A 10,888-nucleotide genomic window follows, 5' to 3' on the forward strand; every position below is an offset into this window, starting at 1 on the left:
TTTGTAGCTCTTTAAGCTGCTCTTTTAGCTTGAGGCACCTCTTTTCTGCCATAAGTCAGTATGGCACTTTTGGCTAAATGGTTCCCGGACACACAGAATGAACAGACTGAAAGCAACACACACAGACTAAACCAATTTTCGCCGTGATGGTCTCAATTTCTACAGACAAAACTTGAAATCAAAATGAATTTAAATGAAATTCTACACACTGGAGCTTTAATAAAACATGTTTCACAGTAAATGTAGGAAAATGGTAGGCCTATGTGTATACATTTACTGGTAAATATTTACTGTTCACGAGTAATTATCAAAATGTTTGTTTCCTTTTTTGTTCGAGAGAAGGGTGAAGATGTCTTTTTTGTTCATCTTTATCCGCAGAGGATTTTAATAACTTCTGCTAATCAAGAGAGGACGACTACTCACCCAGCTATAAGATTTTTGTGCTGGATCATAACAAAAACCAGAGAAAGCAGAGAAGATATCTGTACACTTAAGTCAAGTGTAGACAAAGAGCTGTTCTCTGTTCAACTTAATAGTTACTACATTGTTAATACTGCATCAGAAAGATATAGTGGTCATTATTGTACATGTAACATATTTGTTCCTTTAGCCTAGATGTAGCTTACAGTTTATGAATATAGAGTCATATAGGCATATACTGTAGTGGTCCAAATGAACTTTCTTTTATTATATCAGCAGTATTTTTGGAAATATGGAGGCGAAAAGGTAAATGTTTCATAAACAATCATATAGACATGTTACAGATACAGTCATCACACAGTGGGGAGTCACCCTATTTTTGGAAAATCAACTGGACAACATTCTTAGTTTTAAGTGTGTTATAAGTGTGTAGACTTTAAAACGATGATTAATATGAAAATACAGGCAAAATAGTGAATTTCAGTTTAATGCTATAGAGCTTTGACACTGAACATTTTAATGTCTGTAAAGAATAGAACTTGGTTGCTAAACATGAGTACAGCTTGTTAGGTGTATGAACACTAAAAAAAACAACCAAATAAATGAAAAATATCTAATTTCAATGTTCTTCAATGTTCTCATTCTCCAAAAAATATGAACATAATTAATACAGGTGTCTCATGTTTAAATTCCCTTTAAATCCTTGTTATTGACATAGTGTAAAACTATAATCAGTATTAGTGGTTTGTCTTGGGAATCCAATTTTTGTTATTTTGTTTCACTTGCAGTTCTGAGTAAGATGGCTTCATCTTCATCAGTCAGCAATGTCCATATAGAAGAGTTTTAATAATCTGGATAAAACAATGTCAGCAGGGTGGTGTAGTGAGTAGGAAGCTCGGGTTCAAGCTGCTGAAGCTGCAACCATCCGGTCTACTGCAGAGTCTGAATCCCTTCCAGCTCCAGGGGGCGCTGCTCTGTAGCTGACCTCTGACCTCTGACCTCCCTATGGAGTATCACACAATGCTCAGCCTCTCTGACTTGAAATGAACCTGGAATTCAGGTCACTGAATGGTTTTAATGTTTTTATTGGGCTCCAAAAAGTTCTGCTCTCTTTCACACAGACTTTCAATGTCTAGACTTTGATCTCTTCCTCCTCTTCAGAGAAGGCATACGGTGTTCTGCGGCTGTGGGAGAAAGCGGGCGAGGTGGTGTTGTCGCTCGGACTCCTCCCCCGTGTGAAGGACCCGCCGCCGTAATGACGCGACAGCACGTCAGCCGCCCTCTGGAACCTTTCCGCCTCCATTACCGGCTCCGCTCTCTGAGGAGACCCGAGGGACGCGTCCGGCGTCCTCGGAGACCTCCGGTCCTCCTCTTGCTCCGTCCAGTCCGAGCTACAAGAGCGCCCCCTATTGTTCATGTTCCCTCTGCATGACACGCTGCCCATGGAAGGGTCGGGTGAACTCAGCCCAGGACTTTCCACTGGCATCTCAATGACAGAGCTCCTCTCCTCTTCCTCTTCCTCCCCATCCTCATCCTCACTGTCAGCTCGGCTGTGATTGGACATCTGAAGGCAGCTGGTGTTGTCGATCAAGCTCAGGACCTCAGTCATAAGGGAAGGGCCGAGGTCAAAGGTGAATGAGTTGAAGGAGTCTGAGCGTGTCAGCGTGATGCCACCGTTGTCCGGTAAAGATCCCCTCCGGATGTCTCCGTCTTGAAACTGTCTGTCCAGGCGGGAGAGGCGGGGCAGAGTGACGAACCCAGACTGCAGACCTGCACACAGTGAGAAGGAGAAAAACATTCAAGTCCATGAAATGACATGACAGAAAGAAAACACACCAGAGCAGCGGTTCTTACACTTCAACTTGGATGACAGTGTAAGGTTTAGCAGTTAATTCATATGTTAGTTAAGTTAATTCATATATTTTAGTTAATTTATATCATATATATATATATATATATTTGTTAGGTTTACACAGTTTACATATTTATGTTTATACAATTATTATTTACATATTTACAGGTTTAAATCCTTATATCTGCTGAATCTACCTCTGTGTTTCTCTCACATTTACTTTAGTTTGAGTCCTTGCTTCTGATTGGTTAATTCAGACACATGGGCGTGAGAACAAGGAAGTGTTGTGGTTGTAAAAGGTGATGTGTGGAGAAAAGTAAAGTGCAGTTTAATATCCGTCTCCATCCGGCTGTTTCTCTTCTTTGAGAGTGATCCAACTACCACCTATCGAACCCTCACGTTACAACAGTATAAAATCTTACAGAGAGCTCACCTGTTTTTCTGAAAGGAGGCCCTATTATAGGAATTAGAATTTGCCTATATTAATGTAGCTATGTTATCAATTATGTTTAATGGTGACACTGTCAAAATTAGACTTTACTTGAGTGTTTAGAATTTAAGTTATTCAAAGTTACCAAATTTTCAAGTATAATGCAATCAGTAGAGCGCAAACCTCCGCCAATGCTGAACAATTCTCCAACTTGCAAAGCTGCAGGCTTCGTAACTTTATCGTTTGTCTTCCAGGTTTGATTTTCCAAGAAATAGCATGTGAAGGCAATGCTGTTTACCAGCCGACTTGGAAGTCCCGGATGTTGGACCTTTCCATCAGCACTTGAATGTAGCATAATACTTATAGATTAAAAAAAAAAAAAACTTAGGCCAAGGGCTATCTGTCCACCAGATTTCAGCCAAATCTGTTTGTAACGTTTAGAGATATCTTGCTAACAGACAGACAGACAGACAGACAGACAGACGAAAACATAACCTCCTTCCAGTTTAACTGGTGGAGGTAAAAATCCATCTATTTTCATATAGTTTCAGATCAGCTCCAGATAACACACCATCACTGGACTTGGTCTCTCTTGTTAACCAACAGCCTATACGTTCCTAATCATCAAGATAAGCAGGATTTGAATAGACACACACTGTGGAATAGAACTCAGTAGGTTTCAATATTTTAATTGGCTGTCTGCAGCATATTATTCTTAACCAGAGACATGGTATGTTTGAAAAGAAATTAATAAAAAAAGTGTATAATATGGAGACTTTAATGAGCAGTTACATACAGCTCTATTAGACCCTGCAGTGTAACTCCTTCACCACAGGGTGGCATTATATAACAACCCAGTAGTATTTTCGGTGTTTTCCACAGCACCATCCTAACCCACACACATTCCACAGTGCCATGACTTCACTGGCTCTGAACGCTCCCTGAAGGGACAAACCTAGTTTTATGTCTCCTGGACGCTTCAGGCTCCAACTGTAAGGAGGAGGCAGAAAACAGGAGGACATGTAAAGAGGTAAAACATGACACCAGTGGAAGAGGGAGAGAAAGGGAGAAACAAGGACTTCATAGAGACACAAACGCCACGTGACAGTAAAGTGACTGAGACTTTGGAGAAAGAAGAAGATACATGTTGAGTAGTATTTTAATGTCCCAGGGGTCAAAGGTCAACTTAAAATCAACATAGGTTATTAGCCCGTATAGCCTAATACATGCGTAAAAAACCATTATCACATAACTAAAAGTAAACACACCAACAGCTGGCTTACCTAAGGTCTACAGTCAGTGGCAGAGCATTTGTTTACACATATTTAAGCTGATGTGATATAAAAGATTTCCTGAACCACTTTGTTCCACAGGAGACTGGAAGAAACTAGAAAGCGCCGTGGTGTGGGCTGATGGGAGAGTGACTCTCACTTGATACAGGTTAGGAAAATTATGGAGAAAAACACCTTAGAGCATAACTGAAAAGATGATTTCCAAAATATTATAAATACATTTTGGGGGGAAAATAATCATACACCTTAAGTTAATGTTTGAATATTTCTAAAACAATAGAGGATTCATTCTGCAGGCTAAAGGTCTTAGTCGTAGGTTAATGTCTTTTTTTGTGTCAGCCATACTTTGCTTTAAGTTTGTGCTGTCAATCATTCTTGTCTTTTTTTTTTTTTCCAAATGGTGGATACCCAATTTTGGAACGACACTTTTTCAGACTGAAGTTGCTAAAGCAGCAGATCACAGCAAAAGTTGTAACAGATTCAGGAAAAGAACAACTGAACACTGGCAGTGGAAGTTATAGACAGTCCTTAATCAAGAAATGAAAGATAAATAGGAAGGATATGGAAGATAAAAAAAACAAAAAACATGGGTGGAAATGAAACAGACCACATGGCTGCTAATGGATGGCAAACCAAGGAATTCATTGATAACAAAAAGTTCCCATCATCCCTCAGTTGACTGGCTCTCTATGGCAGCTCCAGCACTCCCAGTTTGGGCAAATTCCTTATGAGTTGGATAACGAATCTGGAGACTGAAAGGGGAATTCCAGACGACCCACATATACTGTACTGAGACAAGCTCACTCTCACAATGCACACGCACACACACACACACACACACACACAAACACACACCCTGCTGCCCAGATAAGCACTGATTGGTTAGCGGATATAATGAATGGTGTGTTTATGCGGTGCAGTCAACCAAGCACACATGCACACAAAGATGACAGGAAATGCCCTCTAAGTATCTGCCCCCCCCCCCCCCCCCGTAACCAGCTGTGTGTGTGTGTGTGTTTGTGTTTATAGCCCTAATTGTGTACAGGTGTTGCCTAGGTGATTCCAGATGACTCAGAAAAAGTCAGTCTGTTTGTTGGTTGGCGTGGAGGAATGTGGGAAAAGTCAAAAAGACAACCTTACTCTGCCCGTTTGTGTGTGTGTGTGTGTGTGGGTCTGTGTGTGTGTGTGTGCGCTGACATTTACAACCCTACATGCACCAAGTAAACTCAGTAGCTGCTTATGCCGTGGTCTAGTTTAAGTACCTCACCTCTTAAAAAGTGAATGGTGTGAACAGCTAAGGATGTATCAGCCCACAACAACAGGATTTCATCTCTCAGTGTTTCCTGTGCTGACTGAAACTGCTGCTCAACCGCTGGGCTGCAGCCCAAAAGTAGGTTGTGGAATCATTCTGACTGGGTCGCAAACGTGCCAGTTACAGTAAGAGGTGCCAGCATCTAAGCAATTTTTTCTGCAATATCAGCTAATATGCATGTTTTTTGTTCCTTTTGAAAGCAAACGTTCTCTTGTTTAATGTGTGCTTGCTAAGAGTTTGATAATGTTTGATTTGATTTGATATGTTCAGTTTTTGCGCCTTTCTGTCTGTTGTCATGTAAATAATATATTCTTTACTGTAAACTCAAGGTCACAAAAAAACCCAAAGATTTAAATGGTTGCCTACATTCAGGATCCAAAGATTTCATATCAGACACAAACGCACCATCTGGTCTCATGTTAGAGTGATGTTATGGGTCTTTCAAATTATAAGCATGATGTTAACAGTTTTCTTTGTTTTGTTGTTGTTTTTATGAAACATCCAGAAATCACCACTTAGAATGATTTTGCTGGAGCCAACACATTTTCTCAATACATGTTTTTGTCTTTGTTGATTCAAACTTCACTGATATTGTGATTTAACACACTGGGTGGCAACTTAATCTGCGAGAAATCTGGGCCTTGAGGCAAAACCGGTTGAGAGCCACTTGACTAAACTGTTACCTTTCACAGTCACTTTGTTCTGCCATCTAAACAGTGTTATATCTGACACAATAGTGTTGTGCAGCATGACTTAGTTTGACAGCAGGAAGGAAAGACAACATCTATATCAAAGGAACAGTCTGTAGTAAGTAAGCTGACCCAAGATTTCAGCAGTTTCATCATGGCACAGATTTATCCGGACAATGAAAGTTGCCTTTGTTGCGGTGTTTGAAAGAATGTGGGATCTGCAATGTAGGGCTGCACAATATTGACAAATAATCATGTTGTGATTAGGTTGCTGAAGATTGCAATTGCAATATACTGTAAATTGCAATACAGTTGGAATTGGAATACGATGACGCTTTTTTTTCTACAATGTACAATTTAATTTATAGGCCAGAAATTGGGCTCAGCACCAGAATAACATGTAGGAGTCCATTCTGAGCACCACCACTCATTTTTCCTTTATTTTTTTAATGTAATAAATTGTGCAACCCTACCAACATGGCTGTTGGATGGCATGCTGTTGGTGTGATCTGTACATGCACACTGTGTCATTTGTTGATGTGTGTAGTAGATTTGTAGTATTTGTAGTGTACTATTTGTAGACCATGTTCTCTTGTCTAAGAAATAAAACATCATATTTGAGTGGAATCCCTCTTTGCTTTGCTGTTTTTTTGCCTCAGCAGGTTTCACCAGCGGTCTTACTTTCCTGTCGGGACGCTACATTTGTTCTACTGACTTTTAATGTCAGATGATCTTGTTGCTAAGGTGCTTTCCATAAAGCCTGTCTCATGCTGGAAGTGATTATCTCTCTTATTATCTCACCGTATGTGTAGAGGGAGTCATCCGGTGAGCTGACGGAGCTGGGGAACAGCACCCTCTGCAGGCAGCCGTTGGGAGAGTCCAGGTTCAGCTGGGGCAGGGAGATGGCGTTCTTGATGATGGGCGAGACGTCCGGCGGCGGGGGCGAGAGGTCCCGGGAGCCCCCCCTCGGCCGCGGCTCCGAGGTCTTCCGTACGTGCCGCAAGGTGCGTGTGAAGAAGCCGGTTGTCTTGGAGCTGTTCGCCGAGTCCGGACTTCCCGGCTCCCCTTTGCCCCCGTGGTTGCTGAGGAAGGAGGTGTCGCCGAACACGTCCCCGCCGCGGCCCACGTGCATGGTGTGCCGGAAGTCGCCCAGCGGCGGGCTGATCATGTCCACAGAGAGGTCGCTCTTGAAGCGACGTTTCCCCTGAGAGCCGGACACTAGGCCCTTGATCCCTGGCAGTTTTCCCAGACTCATGTTGGCAGAAAGCGTTGTGATGTCCCTTTAATTCAAATCAGGATGTCTGGACTCCAATTACATGTCAGTCCCAGTTTGAATTCCACTGTAAAATCGGAGAGGAAAAAAATTAAGAGGCCTGGAAAGTGAAGACAGAAAAAATACAAATATGGGGCTGCTCGGTGTGCAGAGAATGTGTGTGTAATCCATTCTCCACACGGCAAGAGCCAACTATTCACCCACTGTCGGCCCGTGGTTTCCCTTTTGGATCTGCCACAGAAGCTTTTATGCTGAAAGATGCCAATATGTATGTGGAGTCAGTCAAGTCTCTCTCTCTTTCTTGCTCTCTCTCTCTCTCTCTCTCTCTCTCTCTCTCTCTCTCTCTCTCTCTATCCCCCTTCTGTTTCTCCTCTTTCCCTCTCCCCCTCTGCCCTGTGTTTTCTCTGTCTCTCTCACACAGCTAGTCCTGCGCCTCTGTCCAGAAGGACCAAAGCTTGAACAGAAACCCCTGTTCTCCTGCACAGCAGCAGCTTTCAATCACGAGAAATAAAAAGAAGATAAATTACAAGGTCACAACTCGTTTCCTCTGCTTACCACAGCTTGTGTGGTTGGAGAGTTTGGGATCGACTGGGCGTATTCTCACATTTGGGATTGCGAATGTCCGTTCAGAAATACGCATCCAGTCGCAGCTGCAAATATATTGAGACACGGTTTCAAACAACAACACTTCAGCCTGTTTGTGTGACTAAGTGACATTCACACTTTGTTCACTTGATTATACATCTTTAGAATTGGGTGACTGCACAGTTGTCTCAGCTTGTGTTTTGTACTAAGACACAGTGATCGTGCTCTACTGTCTTGGCAAACCCATATCTGTGAACATTTCTAAAATTAAATTACTCAACGGAAAATGTCAACTAGTATTTAATCGCTTAAATGCACCTTTCTCTTTGTCTGTTAGCCTCACTTAACTTCCCCTAGAGACTTGTAAACTTCCTATACAAGTAATTTGAGTTCAAACATTTAAAACATGTGACGACAAACAAGTCTTTCAACCAGGTTGTGGGGGATAACTGTATTACCTGGTTACCCCAATCTCTAGCATGGCAGTTATCCAAGCCTTTGTTAACTAACATTCCACCCATCCCACTAATCACTTCACCAGAGCTTTAAGAGAACCTTGTAAAACCAAAATAAACATTTCCTTGATTTTTTCCTCCTCAAACCTAGTAAAAATTCCTCTGAGCTTGGGCACAGCAGGTAGGTAAAGTTTCAAATGCGCATACGCAAGTGCGACTGGACTGTACGTTGGTGGCAGGCCCTATAACTTACTGACCAACACGCTTGTTGGAGTTTATAAATAACTCTGTTAAGGAAGTGTAATTGGATTGAGTCACATTACAGGTCTATTCCCACTAGACTGTCTCCCAGTGGTTTCCCTACACACCGCTGTTTAGGTTTCAGGTTAGACCACAGTACTAGTATTTGTACTTGAGCATTTTTATCTGAGGTATTCATCAGTTCTCTGTCATTTTTTACCTTAATTTATGATCCTACACATACTGCAAGCACTGTTCTCAAACACTGAAACACATGCATGACCAATCAGTTAACTGAAGCATTTTCATCCCTTCATTTAGGCTTCTCTACAATCCACGTTTCTCCTGCCTTCTTCTCCTTTTAGCTTCAGAAAGATTCCAAAATCTCTTCAACAATCCTGCACTTTTAAAGCAGTGCCCTCTCGCTTGACACTGTAATCCACAAAACACCTGAAAATCAACACAGGAAAAAAATCTCCAGCCTGCTTACTGGCAGACGCGCTTAATGGTTCCCAACTTCTGAGAGGATCTTGTGCGTTTCATCCGATAAATTGGTCTGCACTCGTCTCCATCAAGGTCCAAGTGGAGACAGCAGGGGGTCCAGTGGCATGCACCGTCTCCCTCTAAAGAGATTTATCCATGTGTGGCCCCACACTGTCCACTGGACATCCTGTCGCTGCTCTCTCCTCTCCTCTCCTCTCTCACCCACCAGGCCTGTCGCTCCTCTTTATCCTCTGCTTTAGAGTTCACCGGTCCCGCTGCCCCCGGGATGCCAGACCTTTGGGAGGCAATGTAAACAAGCAGAGCAAAGAAAAAAGGGGGCTAATGCTTTCTTGAAACAAGCAATAAAGTAAAGTGCTGTAATCCAAGCGACTGTTTTGTCTGCATCGTCCGAGAAGGAAAGATAAGGCTCCTCCAGGATTGGCCGTGTGCTGGATTAGCTCCTAATCCCTTCTGTCTTCCCCCCCTCTCTTACTCCCTCTCTTCATCTCTCGCTTGCTCTCTGCCTTCTTCAATCCACTTAGTTCTCTGGTGGTATCCAGGTAGGGGGGCTCCTCTGTTTTCATTCAGTTCACTTCAGGCCAGCTAAAGGGACAGGAGAGAGAGAGAGACAAAGAGAGAGAGACAGAGAGAGATGTGAGTTACACACTTAGACTAAAGACTAAAGCAGGATCAGGCATTCAGGCTCACATAAATGTGTCAGGCTGCTTAAACTTTGGATTGACTTATGTTGGGAATGGTTTTTCTCTCTCTCTCTGTTGCCTGAGGACTCAGCAGGTTCCTAAAAATTTGTTAGTCCAATAAAACCCAACTGCAGCAGGGTTTTTAGCCTTTTTTGTCTTTTATGTTTTTTTCAGTGTCTGCCTTGAATTGAATTGAATTGAATTGAATTGAATTGAATTGAATTGAATTGAATTGAATTGAATTGAATTGAACATGACATGACGTAACGTAACGTAACGTGCCATGACATCACATCACGTCACGTCACATCACATCACATCACATCACATCACATCACATCACATCACATCACATCACATCACATCACATCACATGACACATCACATGACATGTCATCACACGACATCACATCACTCCACATCACATCACATCACATCACATCACATCACATCACATATAACTAGATGGCACCTAGAAAGATTGGCAGGGCGGTTATGTCTAAACTAGAAATGAGCTCTCCAGTGCCCCAATGTTGTTTGATTGGGCCAATAATGGAGGGTTTGCCTCTTCTTCTGTCTGCTGATTGGCCACAAAGTGAATCCGTTTGTACGTTATATGCCTTTTTATGAGAAGCCACGCCCAACAGCACGCCCCCCTTTGGCCAATCGGTGTAAAAAGGTAATCAGTTCTTCATTGCCCCATGACCAACCTTTCCACAAAGTTTCATGCAAATCCAGTGATAACTTTTTGAGATATCCTGCTAACAGACAAATAGACAGAACAGACGGAATGGAGTGAAAACATAACGCGTCAAGATAACAAGCCATGGGACATGGCATGGCATGGGACATGGCATCTTTAGCATGAGTGGCCCAAGTTTGTTTTGAGCCCGTCTGCTCATGCTCCACCCACTGAGCTTCGCACTGCCGTGTCTATCCAATGAATCAACGCACAACAACAACATCAATTCCTTTTTCTCAGTGAGTTTTTCTTGCTACTTCCTGAGGCCCTGTATACTGTATATCTGTTTTCCTCGATATACTCTGAGCACGTTCTTCCTGTCTGCTGAGGAAACGACCCCAGGGCAAAGCAGCACCTGTGAGGCCCAAACACGTGACTCTACCCATCCAGGCTCCAGCCAGGGCAGGATTAGTG

General features: G+C 42.6%; 1 protein-coding gene across 2 annotated transcripts; it reads right to left on the reverse strand.

Annotated features, from left to right (window-relative positions):
• Positions 1-840: 840 nt before the first annotated feature.
• LOC139661994 (cdc42 effector protein 1-like) lies at positions 841-9,189 on the reverse strand. 2 transcript variants are annotated; one of them, XM_071540594.1, is made up of 3 exons: positions 9,039-9,189; positions 6,797-7,335; positions 841-2,190 (listed from the first exon to the last, which is right to left on the reverse strand). In XM_071540594.1, the coding sequence occupies exons 2-3, from the start codon at positions 7,248-7,250 to the stop codon at positions 1,553-1,555; spliced, it is 1,092 nt and encodes a 363-aa protein (XP_071396695.1). In that variant the 5' UTR covers positions 7,251-7,335; positions 9,039-9,189; the 3' UTR covers positions 841-1,552. The 2 variants fall into 2 exon arrangements, with proteins under 2 accessions (XP_071396695.1, XP_071396696.1); XM_071540595.1 differs by lacking the exon at positions 9,039-9,189 and having other exon boundaries at positions 6,797-7,593.
• Positions 9,190-10,888: the final 1,699 nt, after the last annotated feature.

The sequence above is a fragment of the Centroberyx affinis genome, unplaced genomic scaffold (genome assembly GCF_046629955.1).
Source record: "Centroberyx affinis isolate AG114_WGS23_722 - 3 ecotype Tasmania unplaced genomic scaffold, CSIRO-AGI_Caff_v1 ptg003690l_1, whole genome shotgun sequence".
NCBI classification, from domain to species: Eukaryota; Metazoa; Chordata; class Actinopteri; order Beryciformes; family Berycidae; genus Centroberyx; species Centroberyx affinis.

Bases quoted from the DNA above. Each gene is read 5' to 3' on its own strand.
- LOC139661994 (XM_071540594.1), bottom strand. From the start codon at position 7,250: ATGAGTCTGGGAAAACTGCCAGGGATCAAGGGCCTAGTGTCCGGCTCT. The intron at 2,191-6,796 runs GTGAGATAATAA...CACTGTGTGCAG, and splicing joins TGACTCCCTCTACACATACG to GTCTGCAGTCTGGGTTCGTC.